Here is a 15,990-nt window from a genome sequence, read left to right on the forward strand (position 1 = left end):
AAAACATATAATTGTAAAAGAAATTAAATACTAATTAAGGATTTTTGAAATTTATTTTTGTTGATAAATATATAATTATAAAAATGGCCACATAGAAAAATAGCTATTTTTTCTTATTGTTTCTTTTGTACGGAACAACCAAACATAATACCCAAAAATGTATATAACATATTAGAAGTCAAAACTTAAATATATGTTATATATTACAGTTATGGGAATAATAATAATAAGAACATATGTGACATGTGCAGGCATTCGATGTAATTCTAATAGAAATAATAATACGGAGAAAAGTAATAGATGAATCAAGACTTGAGACAAACGCGCATTTGGTACGAACATTTCATCTCTATTAGGATGGAGAATATGGGCTTGGATTGTGATTATAAGAAAGTTTCTGATGTTATTTTCCATGTTGAAATTTTTTTTAAGTTAGAATTAATTTTTTTTTTTTGAAAAATATAATGTTTAATCTAAATTAAATCTCAAGATGGGACCATATTTACATTGTGTTGTTTGAATTATGTTATTGTACATGATGGAGTTTAGTTAAACTTAACAAGTTTTCATACATTCAAATAATTTTAGGGCATTAATATATCATATATATTATTTTTTAAAAGATTAGGGAAAACCTAAATTACCTGATTTTATGCTTAATCTTGACTTAACTCAACTCACTTAAAAACAAAAATTTCAGTTTTTAGGTCTAAGAAATGTATAAATAAATTAAGTTCCTAATTATTCAACAACTAATTGTGGTAAAACTAAAAAAATAAAAATAAAAGAATAGAAAATAGCAATCAAATATTAACCTAGTTAGAGAAAATATAAGGATAATAATTATTATCACATTCAACTTGATTTTGCCTCTTATTATCCTTCGTTTAATTTTACATAAAAAATTATTAATTTCAAACTATATTTTTTAAGAAATAAAAATATTTAAAAAAAATCAAAAAATTTAAAATCAAGTAAATATTAAATTATTAAATGAATTCAAGGTTGTTGTTTGATAATTTGGTTTATTTTTAAAACTTCAAATTAACAAACCACAATGAGAATTCAACACGTGTATAATTTTTTAAACCATTTTTAACCTTCAACTAAATATCTAAACTAGTACACTCTTATCTCGATTCCTAGATTATTTCATATCATTTTACTTTCAAAATAAGGATCATGTTTTAAATATATTTGGATTTAATCAAACTTTTCTAAAAAATAGTTTATTTCAGTAAATAAAAAAATTTACAATCTTTAAAATTGTTTTTGAAGGGCGTTATTTGTTAATATATCGTTATAAGATGCATTATTATGTTTAAAAACCAACTCAAAATATTTATAAAAAAAAAGGTTAAATTATACATGTGTAATTTTAAATTTATTTCTAATTAGAAACATATAAATAAATAAAAATGTTTTACATATATTAATAATGACTAATTTTTACAATGTATCTAATAAAAAAAAAAACAAAGATCTCATCTTCAAGAAACTTCTCATTATAAATTTGTCGATATTCACACAGATAATCAAAGATAATATTTACTCATAACAAGAAAATTACAAATAATTTAAATTAAATAAAAAATAAGAATCCAAATCTCGAGGCAAATGAACGACCATCAACAAACCAAAACCCTTTCCCTCCCAAATGAATAAAAAGTTTCTCATTTAGATTTGGAAAGAAACACTCGAAAAACAAACAAAAATGAATAAATAATATAAAAAAAAATTAAAAATAAAAAAAATGGCAGTTCTTCTCCGGCGTCTCGTTCATCTCCTTCTCCTTCTCCTCCTCCTCGCCGCCGACGTGCCCATCTTCTGCCGCGCAGCGCCGGCGGCGGACGCCACCGCGATGGCCTCCATCGCCCATTCCCTGACCGGCGTCCCATCGAATTGGGTTCCAGGTAACGATCCTTGCAACCCAAAATGGGATTTTGTAAGCTGCACCGCCGGCCGTGTCGTCTCCCTCAACCTCGGCAACCTATCCCTCTCCGGCGTGCTCTCCGAATCCATCAATGGCCTTGTTGCCCTCACTTCCCTTCAACTCCAACACAACAACATCTCCGGCCCTCTCCCATCCTTCTCCTCCCTCTCAAATCTCCAGCAATTGCTTTTAGATTTCAACTCCTTCTCCTCCGTCCCTGATGATTTCCTCTCCGGTTTCACCGCCATTCGGTTAATCAACCTTGACTCCAATCCCTTCGTTCCTTGGTCGATATCCAATGCGGCAAATGTTTGTGTGAATCTTCAAAGGTTTTCGGCTATGAGAGCTAACATGATCGGTACCATTCCGGAGTTTTTCGGCTCGTTTTCGTTCTTGCAGTATTTGAGGCTTCCTTATAATGATCTCTCCGGGGTTATTCCTGTGTCATTGGTTGGATTGAAGAAACTCAGATATGTTGATTTCACTGGCAATAATCTCAGTGGGGTGGTGCCAAATTTCAGCCCTAATGTCACCTTGATGGTGTCTGGGAATCCTTTTCTTGTGCATGATGAAAATGGAAGTGGAAGTGGAAGTGGAGGCAGTCCTGCTCCTTCTCCTTCTCTGGTAGTAAGTCCTCTTCCATCATTCAATCCTATTACTCCACCATTCAATCCTATTATACATAAGCCCCCTCCTCTTCCTGCACCGCCTAGAAGCCCTTTACGGCCACCACCACCACCAGATGTGCATAGATTGCATCCTTTGTCTGCCGGTATTATCATTGGTATAGTTTTTGGAATTGTTTTTGTTATATTGGTTGGCGGACTCTGTTGTTTATGGCGTTGGAGGAAGGGGAGAAAGAAATTTGATATGATTAATCTTGATTGTCTAAATGATACTCAAGAATGTATGGAGAAAGGCATTCGGATTTTGGAGAAAAAGTTGAGCAATGGCTTCCATAATATAAAGAATTTTGGGAAAGAATGTGATAGTCTCGCATTGATGAAAGCTCATGGCCAACCCATGTCCCTTAAGACACTGAGGAAGGCTACGAATAACTTTTGTCAGACTAATTTTTTGGGTAGGGGTGGTTTTGGTGTGGTGTTTAGAGGAGAGCTCAATGGAACCATTGTAGCCGTGAAGAGATCTAATTCTTTTTTTGGTGAAGTAGATGAGAGGTCTTTTAATGCTGAGATTAGTATGATCAAGACTGTTAGGCACCGGAATTTGGTTGCCCTTTTAGGTTACTGCATGAAGAAAGAGGAGAGACTCTTGGTCTATGAATTCATGTCTAACGGCACTCTTGCTGATCACTTGTTTTATCCATGTAAGAGAACCTATCCTCTTGATTGGAAACAAAGGGTCACCATTGCACTTGATGTGGCTAGAGGAATGGACTACCTGCATAGCTTGGCAAATGAGTCTTTCATTCACAGGGATTTGAAGCCATCAAACATTCTTTTGAATGATGATTTGAGGGCCAAGGTTTCCGATTTTGGGTTGGTCAAGCTTGTACATACAATGCGCCCTATGACGACCAAACTTGCTGGCACATTCGGATATCTAGCACCAGAATATGCATGTGAGTTTTCTAGCCTTCTTACTACTTCATCCATTTCCATTCATCTCTTGATTTATTTTATGGTTTCTCAAATGCTTAGCTGAATGCTTCTTGAGATATGTATATACATACATGAATATGTGATAATAATAAGTTAAGGATGAAATGCAATACTTAATCGATTGCATGCACTTACCACAGTGCTTCGACTTTTGCTTCTTGCATTGTTATTGCATTCAACGGGGTTTATGTCTCTTTAATCTACATCAATTTTAACACCAATTGCTTGTCATTACATGTCATATTAATCATAATGCTCTTAAATTCATGCATATATTACCACTGGAGTTCATATTCCTTCGATGTGCTCTTGTATCACATTAATATTTTTGGTTTACTACTCCTTTTTCCTTCTAGTGAATCTACTTTTGTTCTGTTACTAATGTATTACCCTGCCCTTAGAAAGATGGTGATTATTTTTTTTTCCTGGATTCTTGAGTTCATGATGAACTCTTATACACACTGCTTCTTGATGAACATGAACAACTTGCTTGTTATCCTTTCCTTTTTCTTTCCATTTACTTAGAAGAATTTCTTCAAATTGTAGGTTTCTCTATGCCATAAGGTAGCTATGTGCACTCTGTCCTGAAGATTTTAGGAACATATATATCAGCCTGTTATTAGTGGAGAATCCCTATCTTGAAATTTGACAAATTCTTAGGAGTCAGTGAGAAAGCCTGGTGAGTCCATGGCAAGTAGTGTCATGGTTACCAATGAATGTTTTAGATTTTTAAAAGACAACAACTCACTCCCCTTCATTATATCAATTATATCAAACTATCATTGTTTGTGGTGGAAGTATTTATGTAAATTTATTTTTAGGGTTTTGGGCAGAGAAAAAAAAAAAATTGAAAATGATTGTTCTCTCCTGATACCTAAACCCTAAGCAAAGAAATTCCACAGTTGAACTACTGGAATGACCTAGAAATCTGAATTTAATTTTTTTCGATTGAAAATGTAGGCTTTCCTTCATACAACTAATTGAAGTTGCATCCATTAAAATGGAGGAATTATAAATTTCCTAAATAATAGATAGGAATACCGCAAATAAAGCTATTGCCACCCCCATACTAGCTCATGCTTGACTACCCAGTTAGATAGACTGCTTTGCATCTTCTTGATTTCTCCACATTTATTTGTACTCATACTTATTATTAATTTGCACATTTATGAAAGTATTTTTCCAAATACTAATAAAAATAAAAATTTTAAAAATTGATTGGCCCTTTCTTATTTTTTAGACAACACAATTGCACATAAATTTATTTATTTTTACGGAATTAAAATCTAAGGGTACATATTCAAATTGTTGGCAATGTATATAAGAAATTGGATAAGACTCTTGACATTATGCTGTCAATAAGCATCTTCACAGTTGCTGCAAAACAACTTGTCGTCTAATTTGCCGCAAATGGTTTTGCTGCAAAATAGGCCTTGAGTGCAAGTTTACTTATATTTAAATAATAACTTCAGTGTTTAACATCTAAATTAAGCCACTTCTATGGAAGTAGACTTGTTTTACACCCTGTGCATATGTTTTGATAGAATGATATCTTTGGAAGATTTAACAGATGTGTTTCATTCTTGGATCATTTGGAAATCCATGATAAATTAATTGCAAAATTTTCTTTGGCTGCAAGTCTACAAGCAAGATCATATGATTGATTTTTTGATCTCAGTAGAATAATCATCAATTGAGCATGACACTGGTTTCCCATGTCATTTATTAACTGTGTGTGATTGAAGGTGATTAGATAAAGGCCAAACCCATTCATCTATTGATTTTTTGTCTTAAATCCTACTTTTTACATTCCAATAAATCATCCAAAGCCCTTTTATTTTAGCATAACTTTTTTTTTTTTTTCAGATTTATTCATCTTTTGCTTTTTGTTTCTCACTATGGTTATGACCCGGAGTATCTTCAATGTGCTGGGATTATATCTGATGATCATCATGATCTGAATTGCTTCCTTTTTCTTTCAGTTAATGGAAAGGTGACGAAAAAGGTTGATGTCTATGCATTTGGTGTGGTTTTGATGGAGATAATTACAAGCAAAAAAGCACTAGACCCTTCCTTTCCTGAAGATGAACACCATATAGTAGTTTTATTCAAGAAAAGCTTTGAAACTGAAAACCAATTCAAGCAATTCATGGACCCTGTTTTTTGCGTCGACAATGAAGCATATGCCTGTGCACGCAAAGTCTCAGAGCTTGCAATTTATTGCACAGCCCGAGATCCCCAACACAGGCCGGAGATGTGCCATGCTGTCAATGTTCTTGGTCCAATGGTTGAGAAGCAATGGAGTAGGCCTTCTTCCGGCTCGTTGCAACCCGGTTTGGACTACAGCTTCCCTCAATTCAACGGCCTGCTTTTGAGTCCCACTTCATCCATGACAAATTACGGTGAGCAGAGCACCTTCACTGGCGCTAATCTCACTCTTTGAATCCTCAGTTCTTTCCATTGCTTGCAAAGCTCTGGTATGCACCAACATTTCTGCAAATAATACACTCAGTTCTTGTTTCTATGTTTATTTATTCTTGTCATTTTCTCATATCCTTTCTGGATTGAGTTCATTTGTTTATAGTTCATTTGTTATTATTAATAATGGATGATGTACTGTTTGAGTTACATTTTTAGGTTGAATGAATACAATTTTTGATTTTTTTTTCCCTCTTTGTTGCCTGTTTAAAGTTCATAGTAAACACTTGACTCCTGTTTGTTGTGAGAATAACATGTAGGAATTAGCCAATATATATATATATATATATAAACAAATGCGAAAAACACATATACAATCAAAGTCAAAGGTTTGTTTGCGGATTGGAAATTTGATCGTTCAGCTCTTGTACCCTTACTCGGTGACACAAGGTTTTAGCTGTAAGTCTGCATTTATATACTGGACCCATCACCACCGGTCCACCACATTGTTTAACAGAATATCTTATGCAATGAGGGCAATGAGGCTAATATGACTGGGCTATGAACTCTATGGCAAGTCAATATATTTTTTATTTGAATTACCACATGGTTAGTTTACTACTGTATATTTTTTAGGTATTGGTATTTACAGTGGACACACTGCAATTTTGGTAATTGTGATTTCAGTGGTATATTTGCAAGGAAACCCCAAAATTTAAATGAAAATGAGGATGGATGGGGCTAATGACAAAAACAGGAGGCTCTGTTTTACCAAAACAAGGGGTCGCCAGGTTTATCTACAATCCAAAACAGCTTCTACATCTCAACCGTCAAACCTGCCTTGAGATTAACACCTAAGAGATAAATACAAACACCAACGGCTCTGATTCTCCCGATTTTCAGGAAAAGCAAAAACCCCCGGTAAGAGAAATACTGTGGGGGGATATGGCCGTCATCTATCGGACTCGAATCTTGAGGCAAAACGAACGGTCGTAAAAACTCCGTCCATCTCGATTTCAAACAAATTCAAAAATTTCCCGCCCTTCGATTTGGCGCCAAAAAAATCTCCACCCTTGATTTGCATTAATATGTATATATATATATATATATAATGTAAGTTTGTCCGAAGCCAACGAAGCAATTTGGTGTTGCTGTGATGGAGAAGAGAGAGAAGGAGGAATGGGATGTGGTGGCGAGCGTTGCGGCGGATGATCTCCGGTGCCGGGGGACCGACGAGAAGGAGTTGAGGTGCGGGAATGAGGAATGGGAGAGCCGTAGCCTCTGTGAGGTTCACTGTGTGGAGATGGTCGCCGATTCCAGCAAGGTATGACTTTGTGTTTGGTTTGTGAGTTTTCTAGGGTTTGGAGAAGATATGTTGCTGATTTGATGGTGTTTCTTGTTGAAGGAGGGAATGCAGGTTAAGGAAAAGAGGAAGCCTGGTCGTCCTCGGAAGGAGAAGAGTAGTGCTTCTATGGTTGAGGCTGAGGGTTCGAATGGTGCTAAAAAGGTTTGCCCTTTGTCTTGTTATTGGTTGATCTTGCTTATTTTTTTTTTTTTTGGTTTGGGGAGAATAGTTTTTTTTTTATTGTGGGTTGGTGTTTGAACGATGCTAAAATGTTTGGGGCCTTAGCCTTGTGTTCTGTTGATCTTCTTGTTGAGTTTGTTTGCTGATTTTATTGATGAGGTAAATAATGGTTCTGGGATCAAAGGTAGGGATTTGAACACCGCTAAAAAGTTTGGGTCCTTGTAATCACTCCTGGTTGATCTTGTTTTTGAGAGTTTTCTTTTTATTCATTTTATTGATGAGGAGATGAAAGGTTTAGACTGCTAAAACTGTTGTACCTTTGCTGATGTTGTTATTGAGTTAATTGTTTTGCTAGTTCTATCAATGAGGAGGATAGCTCTTCTTTGATTGAGGCTAAGCATTTGAACTATGCGAAAAAGGTTCTGTCTTTGCCTTGTCCTTCAGCGATCTTGTTCTTGGGTTTGCTTGCTAATATTATTGGTGTTTATTGATTTATTTATTCATTTATTTTTGTGATCGATTTCATTTTGTTACAGTATTGTGGTTGTATGTGTAGCAGGAGAATGAAAATGCTGGAAAGCGGAAGAGGAATGAATCTGAGAGGCCGAGAAGGAAGTCTGTTAGAGTTGATAAGCAAGATGGGGCATCTACTGATGACCAATTCTCTCCAAAAGCTAATGTTCTTAGTGATTTCAATAAGACTTTCAACCCTGAGGTTCACTACCTTCCATCATTCTTTTGTTTGTTTTGCTCATGTTGGTAATACTGCCTTTGCCTTGTCCTTCAGTGAACTTGTTCTTGGGTTTGCTTGCTAATATTATTGATGTTTATTGATTTATTTATTCATTTATTTTTTGTGATAGATTTCATTTTGTTACAGTATTGATGTTGTATGTGTAGCAGGAGAATGAAAATGCTGGAAAGCGGAAGAGGAATAAACCTGGGAGGCCAAGAAAGAATTCTGTTAGAGTTGATAAGCAAGATGGGGCATCTACTGATGATCAATTCTCTCCAATAGCTAATGTTCTTAGTGATTCCAATAAGACTTTCAACCCTGAGGTTCGCTAACTTCCATCATTCTTTTGTTTGTTTTGCTCATATTGGTAATACTGCCTTTGCCTTGTCCTTCAGTGATCTTGTTCTTGGGTTTGCTTGCTAATATTATTGATGTTTATTGATTTATTTATTCATTTATTTTTGTGATAGATTTCATTTTGTCACAGTATTGATGTTGTATGTGTAGCAGGAGAATGAAAATGCTGGAAAGCGGAAGAGGAATAAACCTGGGAGGCCAAGAAAGAAGTCTGTTAGAGTTGATAAGCAAGATGGGGCATCTACTGATGACCAATTTTCTCCAACAGCTAATGTTCTTAGTGATTCCAATAAGACTTTCAACCCTGAGGTTCACTGACTTCTGTCATTCCTTTGTTTGTTTTGCTCATGTTGATAATATTTGTTGAATTGTTTGCATTTTTGAATATGGGGTTTAGGAACTGAGGGGGAAGATATTGACGGGTGATGCAGCACGGATGTGCCATCAGTGCCAGAGCAAATACAAGGAGAAGATTGTGTGGTGTTTGACCTGCAAAAAGAAGCGATATTGTGTGCCATGTATTGAGCGCTGGTTAGTGTTCCTCATGTAGATCAATGTCTTTATTTATTTTATTTTTTGAGTTAATGTATATCTGTTTGATGGATTTTATATAGATTTGTTGTGTTTCCTTGTTTTATTGTTCCTCATTTAATTTTGGGAATATTTTATAATGACCATATTTTGTGCTCTGTTATGGTATATATTTGATTCGCTGCTTGTAATGCTAGCTTGTATTAATCTAAATTAGCTGTTATATTCTCTGATTCCCTCCTTTTTTTTTTTTCCAGTAATTGAAGGTCACATCGTTTGTGGTAAAGATAAACTTCTCAGTACTAGTTTGATCATGATAATGCCAGATTTTCTAATTGAAAATTCGTTGTATGCTGAAGAAATTTGTTCTCAAATAGTTTAATTGATAATAACAATGTTTAGAATACTGTTTTGTAAAATGATTTTGTGAAACTGTGGAAAATTTTTTGTTGTTTTTTGAGGTCTAAGTCATCATTTTTTAACATAACTATATGTAAGTTATAATTATTGACAAGGCTTATGTCGGACCTAATTAGCCCATTTAACATAATCAAGGAAAAACTATCTTACTGCATTTTGACTTCGGTGAGAAAGACCTATGTGTTGTTTTAAAATGTGCTTGAGGGCTGTGCTCTCGGGAACACAAAACAAATGTTTTGATAATTTAGACTGTCTCTTTGAGTGCCCAAGCTTTAATCCTTCTTATGAAGTCTTGGTGATGTTGGTCTTTTTGTGAGAAAAGATACCGAGTATTAAAGGAATTTGGGATTAATAATTAGTATCATATTCTTTTATGTGGGTGACATATTCTACCCTTGGTTTAATAGGTACCCAGATTTGACAATTGCTGAGTTTGAGAAAAAATGCCCTTATTGCTGTAACAATTGCAATTGCAAAGGGTGTTTACGGATGATCAGGGTTGCAAAGGTCTGATTCATCACTATTTATTTATGAATTTTGTGGCATTGTTAACTGAACCAGCTGCATTTGTCAACCCTCTGAAACTTACTGGATGATTCTTCTCATTGGCAAAACCTAGCCTCCGGAGAAGGTGATTGAAAAATCTCAGCGAGTATGCTATTTGTATTATGTTATACAATCATTGCTTCCTTGGCTGAAAGCATTTCGTGGTGAGCAAATGAAGGAGAAAGAAATTGAGGCTCGGATAAAAGGTACAAGACGGTGGATAGCCAGATCTTTTGTCTGGTTTTTCAATTGGGTCTAGTGAATTTACTGTTTCATTTTTATATGGCCAGGACAATCATCTGCTGAAACGAAGGTAGAACAAGCTCCATGTGATCCTGATGAACGTGTATATTGGTATGCCTGTGCTCTTTCCATTTATCATGGAATTGATTCGTCTATTTAAGGGGCAAACCAATTTTAAGTTAATCTTTCATTAAATGATTTCTACAGTGACAATTGCCAAACCTCTATTCTTGATTATCATCGGAGCTGCCCTGACTGCTCATTTGATCTGTGCCTTCGTTGCTGCCAAGAGCTCCGAAATGGATGCATGCCTGGTGGCAATGGGAGATTAATTTACAAGTACAAAACCAAGGGTAAAGATTACTTGCATGGAGGCCCTCCGCAGACCATAAGCAAAAGGATTGCATCAATGGTAAATGCTAGTGATGATGAAAACAATGAAGGGCGGTTAAATGCTTTGAGGGAATGGAAGGCTAATAGTAATGGCAGTATTCCCTGCCCCTTAAAGGAAGTTGGTGGCTGTGGAAATTCTGTTTTGGAGTTAAAGTGCATTTTTGGTGATAGTAATCTTCAGAACCTAGAAGAGAAGGCTGCTTCAATTGTTGCACAACAAAAACCGGCAATGCTCCCTGACCTTTGTACTCAGTGTCCATGCTTCACTGCTACCGGTGAACTAAACTCTGGCAGTACAACGCTACGCAAAGCAGCTTGCAGGAAAGATTCTAATGATAATTATCTGTTTTGCCCGAAAGCTATTGACCTTCAATCTGGAGATATTGAGCACTTCCAAAAACATTGGGCTAAAGGTGAGCCAGTGATTGTTCGTGATGTCCTGGAGCTCACTCATGGTCTGAGTTGGGAGCCAATGGTTATGTGGAGAGCTCTTAGAGAGAGGGCAGAGTCTAAGCAAGCACCAGAGAAGTTTGCAGTCCAGGCAATTGATTGCCTGGATTGGTGTGAGGTTGTTTACTCTTCCTCCTTGTTTGGTTGTTTATTTTTTTGAAGCATATGATGTGATTAATGTAACAGTCCTATTATTGGTTATGCTTACAAATGTTAGGCTAGAGTGTATTCTGTTTGCAGAAAATAGCTTTGGGAGACAACTGTATAGGCTGCTATATAATTCTAAAATCAACTGTATAGACAACCATTCTGGCATTATTAAATTTTGCCTATTTAGATTTGTTGTTTGGGATTGACTTAAAAAGCTTATAATCCATGTATATATGGTTTACTTGCAGGTTGAGATAAACATTGCCACCTTTTTTAGAGGCTATTCTGAAGGACGGAACCATTTGAATAACTGGCCTGAGATGCTAAAGCTCAAGGACTGGCCCCCATCTAGTTCCTTTGAAGAGCGATTACCACGCCATGGTGCAGAATTCATTACATCTTTGCCATTTAAGGAGTATACAGATCCCAGGTGTGGCATTCTAAATCTTGCAACTAAGCTGGATGAAGGTGTTCTGAAGCCAGACATGGGCCCAAAAACTTATATTGCTTATGGGTTTGCGGATGAGTTAGGAAGAGGCGACTCTGTTACAAAGCTTCACTGTGATATGTCGGATGCGGTATGCTAATAAATAGTCCTTGATCTTTACTGATGGTTGCTCATATAGTACAAATCTTATGTAGTCATTCTAGCAGTTTATTTGCTTCCTTGCTTTCTATTGTGAGTTAGATTTGACTGTGTCCTTTCTTCTTTGCAAGTTATACAAATACATGCAGGATTTAGGCTAGAATCATACTGTGTTCATGCTTCAATGCATAGGACTGTAACATAGCCTTGATGATCATTCTATACAATTGGTTACCGGAGAAGTTCCTTAAACATGGTTACTGTTTCGCTGCTTGATAATGGCACTCCTTGTTGAGTTTAAATTTTGTTTATTGTTGAATATTTTGAATTCCTTTAGTATTACTGTGTGAAGGAACTGGTGAAATTTTCTGATATGTTTCATTACTTATGTTCAGGTGAATATCTTGACTCATACTTCTGAATTTACTCCATTGCCCCACACACTTGCTGCTATCCCGGAATATAAAAAGAAACATATAGTTCAAAACAAGCAAGAGGAGAGTTTGATGGAACCCATATATATAGATTGTTCTGAAAGGTCAGTTGTCTCCAGTGAAGAATTGTTGCAGCAACAAAGTTGTAGTGAGATCCAGCCTACAGAGAATGACAATCCTAAGCACAAAGTAAATTATGACATTCATGAAAATGTGGCTGTGGAGGCTTCAGTGGGCTTAGCTAAGAATGCTTCTGGTGAAGCATTGGATTCAGGAAATAGTAATTCTCAGGAAAAAGTTGCCCTGGAAAATCCTAAGCACAAAGTAAATTTCGACATTCATGAAAATGTGGCTGTGGAGGCTTCAGTGGGCTTAGCTAAGAATGCTTCTGGTGAAGGATTGGATTCAGGAAATAGTAATTCTCAGGAAAAAGTTGCCCAGGAAAATCCTATTCCACAGAAAAGGAAGAGAGGAAGGCCCAGTCGAAAAGAACAGCAATACAAAGCAGCAAACAGTGCTCCATCTGATAATTCAGGAGAAGTACAACTTGATACTGGTCTTAGAAACCAAGCTATCAACATCACTGATGATTTTCAAAAATCTTCTGAGAGTGAGGAAATGAAAAAGATGAAAGATGGGATGGTTTGTAATGTCTCAAAACTTGGGCATAAAGTTGATGAAAATGAACCTAAACAAGTGGTAGGTGGTGCTCTATGGGATATTTTCCGAAGAGAAGATGCTAAGAAGTTACAAGAGTATCTTAAGAAGCACTCAAAGGAGTTCCGGCACATGTTCTGCTGTCGAATAGAGGAGGCATGTATTATCATTCATTGAATGGTATCCTATCCCTTTATTTGCATCATTGTCATTGGTTGTTTTTTTTTCCCTGTCTCAGGTGGCTCATCCAATTCATGATCAGACTTTCTACTTGACCAAAGAGCATAAGAGAAAGTTGAAGGAGGAATACGGTTTGCAATCATATATCCAATTCATGATCAAGTGTTATATTTAAGCTATTTTCTTTTTTGCTTAATTTTATAGCATGTTCTCTTTGTTTAGGAATTGAGCCTTGGACTTTCGAGCAAAATCTTGGAGAAGCTGTTATAATACCAGCTGGATGTCCACATCAAGTGAGAAATCTCAAGGTAAGTTAAATCCCTCTGGTAGCTGTATATGTTTCAATTCCTAGTACTAGGATAAATGGATATCTATGATTCTAGTTTGGCTTTCTGAAGTTGGCATTCTTAAACAGTCATGCATAAAGGTTGCGCTTGACTTTGTGTCTCCGGAGAACTTCAATGAATGCATTAAGCTGAGTGAAGAGTTCCGTCTACTTCCTAAAGACCACCTTGCTAAAGTAGACAAACTTGAGGTCAGTTCATCATCCAGTGAACTGTCCAAAATTCTAATGTCCTCACTAAAAGCTAAAGTTATTAATTTCAAATTCTTTCAGGTGAAAAAGATGGCTCTGCATGCACTCATGCATGACATAAGGGATTTTGAGAAATGTACATCTTCTGAGTAAGTTTCCTTAAATACATGACTGCAACTTGTGGATCATCTAATGACTTTTTGATTCTTACGTGTTTGTCAGGGCCAATGATGAGAATGAAGTGAAACCTCAAGCTGAAGAACAACCAGAGAGTTCTATCCCCCCTCGCAAAAACAAAAAGGCCAACAAGTGATTCATCTTTTCCATCATTGTTGATTCTGTTTTCTTGAAAGATAGATAACCAATTTTGTTTTCTTGAGGAGTTGATGTTACTGTTATTATTATGTTATTTTTGCCTCTTTGGAATGATATTGTTTGTATTGTAGGTAGAGAGTTTTACTGGTGATGGACCCCTGCCTTCAGTTTGAGTGATTTTCTGATAATGGGAGATGATCAGGGAGTTTGCTTGCTTTGAAGCATGTGCGGCCAATTTTTGTATATTGTGTAGTTTGTAGTGTCTTTAAGTCTCAACATGATGGAAGCTGTCATATCATATGCAGTTCTGTCATTTTGTATATTGTTGGGCTTATCAGAGTTAAACAGAAGAAGTTGTTGTTGAATTCTGACAGTTTATACATGATTTAGCCTGATGTTATGAACCTGTGTAACCAAGACTAAATTGATGAAAGCTTTGTAGTTTGTACTATGTTTTGGTTATCATTATGTTTGAAATGTATCATTTCATTTCATGTGAGCATTGATTCAAACATTTGAGCATGTTAATGAAATTCATGTTCATGGCATGTTATGTTAATGATAAAAATGTAAATACAAAAGATTATAGACATCAAATCAATTTTTTTTTTTTTAAAAAAAAAAACGAAGCTAAAGAAATTTTCATCATGCATAAAAGACATACAACAATGGACACAAGCACGCACGCATGTTCAAAACTCCGTCATGGCCATTATGAGCGTACATGCAATTTTATTCTATTTTATTTTTCTGATATTTAGGCTTCATTATTTCTAACAAACATATTTAATTCACCACCTACTTTTTGTTTTTTAAAAGAGGCCTAACTATCACAATGTGTGTGTGTGTGTGTGTGTGTGTGTGTGTGTGTGTGTGTGTGTAAAAACGATTATTAGAAATACCTTAAAAAAGGAGTTGGGTTCAAACTCAAAGCAAAGATGACATGCACGTAAATCCCACCGTTTTCATCATTAAACCATCCCTACAAACAATGTAACCCACAAAGTCTTTAACACATCCAAACCTCAACATACATCCTTTAACTACCTACAAATATATAACCCCTACCATCTCTTCATCCTTGTCAAGCTTGCAAACAGAGAACAGAAAGAGGAGTAATCTATAATAAAATAAGCTCCTCTTAGTACTCCTTGTACTAGTCTTCACATTGCTGAAAAACAATTGAAGTCGATTATTAAAAATGGAGATGAAGAAGATCGCTTGTGCCGTCCATCTTGCTTCCGCCGCCTCAGCCACCACAGCCTTGGGCAGTGGCTCCTTCATGGCCTGTTCCCGTGGTTGGGGCCATCGTCGGAGCTTCAGCTCTCTCTTTCTTTGCTCTATTCTTGCAGTAAATCTAGTTTAAGAGAGCAAACTAAGAAATGTTGGAAATGAAAGATAACTGAATTTATATCTAACTTTTGTTTATCTGTTCAATCTGAGATAACATTCTTCTCTTTTATAGTTTCCCATCTTTCCCTCTATCGCCTTTTGCATAACTTACCATTCTCACATTACCTATAATTTACAAAACAAACCTTCTAAGCTTCTCAATATAATGAGTTACCCTCAAATCTTGAGATTTTCCAAAACTTTCTAAAAAAATCCCTCTTTACATCAAGTACTATTAAGTTCGAGGATTTTCAAACTTTTCATCATATACCAGTTGATTTACAATGATTTGAAACAAGAAAAAACACACAAGTAATAGTACTTGATAAATGAGAAGCACATAAAGCAGTCAATTTACACTAATTCAAAATTAAAATAAAAAAAAACATATTGGGTTTGTTTACCACCTTGTAGAGATATTAAATAATTAGATGTGATGACCTGCAGCATTAGGGCAAGACCAAGTAAATACCATGATACAAGTTAAAAGAATTATATAAAACAAATTCATATACATTTTCATACATTTGATCTTTGTTGGATTTATCATAATCAAGGGAATAGCTT

At 35.7% G+C, this 15,990-nt stretch overlaps 3 protein-coding genes across 7 annotated transcripts; all 3 read left to right on the forward strand.

Moving 5' to 3' along the window:
* The first annotated feature begins 1,753 nt into the window (after positions 1-1,753).
* Positions 1,754-2,807, forward strand: LOC120258788 (receptor-like kinase TMK4). Its single transcript, XM_039266223.1, has 2 exons — positions 1,754-2,705; positions 2,782-2,807. The coding sequence occupies exons 1-2, from the start codon at positions 1,754-1,756 to the stop codon at positions 2,805-2,807; spliced, it is 978 nt and encodes a 325-aa protein (XP_039122157.1).
* Positions 2,808-2,856: 49 nt separating this feature from the next.
* LOC120259449 (receptor-like kinase TMK4) lies at positions 2,857-6,190 on the forward strand. The gene is made up of 2 exons (XM_039267053.1): positions 2,857-3,515; positions 5,538-6,190. Exons 1-2 carry the CDS (start codon positions 2,936-2,938, stop codon positions 5,996-5,998), a joined length of 1,041 nt encoding a protein of 346 aa, XP_039122987.1. The 5' UTR covers positions 2,857-2,935; the 3' UTR covers positions 5,999-6,190.
* A 919-nt stretch (positions 6,191-7,109) lies between these two features.
* Positions 7,110-14,482, forward strand: LOC120259033 (lysine-specific demethylase JMJ25-like). Of its 5 annotated transcripts, none has more exons than XM_039266560.1 (18): positions 7,110-7,297; positions 7,379-7,480; positions 8,055-8,213; positions 8,399-8,557; positions 8,742-8,900; positions 8,989-9,122; positions 9,950-10,049; positions 10,162-10,294; positions 10,379-10,442; positions 10,539-11,292; positions 11,573-11,902; positions 12,306-13,157; positions 13,240-13,312; positions 13,404-13,489; positions 13,597-13,716; positions 13,798-13,865; positions 13,939-14,025; positions 14,163-14,482. In XM_039266560.1, exons 1-18 carry the CDS (start codon positions 7,130-7,132, stop codon positions 14,164-14,166), a joined length of 3,552 nt encoding a protein of 1,183 aa, XP_039122494.1. In that variant the 5' UTR covers positions 7,110-7,129; the 3' UTR covers positions 14,167-14,482. The 5 variants fall into 5 exon arrangements, with proteins under 5 accessions (XP_039122494.1, XP_039122497.1, XP_039122495.1 ...); XM_039266563.1 differs by having other exon boundaries at positions 8,745-8,900; XM_039266561.1 differs by having other exon boundaries at positions 8,402-8,557.
* The last annotated feature ends 1,508 nt before the right edge of the window (positions 14,483-15,990 follow it).

Source organism: Dioscorea cayenensis, chromosome 4 (assembly GCF_009730915.1).
Source record: "Dioscorea cayenensis subsp. rotundata cultivar TDr96_F1 chromosome 4, TDr96_F1_v2_PseudoChromosome.rev07_lg8_w22 25.fasta, whole genome shotgun sequence".
Taxonomy (NCBI): Eukaryota; Viridiplantae; Streptophyta; class Magnoliopsida; order Dioscoreales; family Dioscoreaceae; genus Dioscorea; species Dioscorea cayenensis.

What these genes read in the sequence shown, in the direction of transcription:
- LOC120258788 (XM_039266223.1), top strand. Translation starts at nt 1,754, where the DNA reads ATGGCAGTTCTTCTCCGGCGTCTCGTTCATCTCCTTCTCCTTCTCCTC. An exon ending in ATTGCATCCTTTGTCTGCCG is followed by an intron (nt 2,706 to 2,781) that starts GTATTATCATTG and finishes ATGGCGTTGGAG; the next exon opens with GAAGGGGAGAAAGAAATTTG.
- LOC120259449 (XM_039267053.1), top strand. Translation starts at nt 2,936, where the DNA reads ATGAAAGCTCATGGCCAACCCATGTCCCTTAAGACACTGAGGAAGGCT. An exon ending in TCTAGCACCAGAATATGCAT is followed by an intron (nt 3,516 to 5,537) that starts GTGAGTTTTCTA and finishes TTTTTCTTTCAG; the next exon opens with TTAATGGAAAGGTGACGAAA.
- LOC120259033 (XM_039266560.1), top strand. Translation starts at nt 7,130, where the DNA reads ATGGAGAAGAGAGAGAAGGAGGAATGGGATGTGGTGGCGAGCGTTGCG. An exon ending in TGGTCGCCGATTCCAGCAAG is followed by an intron (nt 7,298 to 7,378) that starts GTATGACTTTGT and finishes TTCTTGTTGAAG; the next exon opens with GAGGGAATGCAGGTTAAGGA. An exon ending in ATCAAGTGAGAAATCTCAAG is followed by an intron (nt 13,490 to 13,596) that starts GTAAGTTAAATC and finishes ATTCTTAAACAG; the next exon opens with TCATGCATAAAGGTTGCGCT.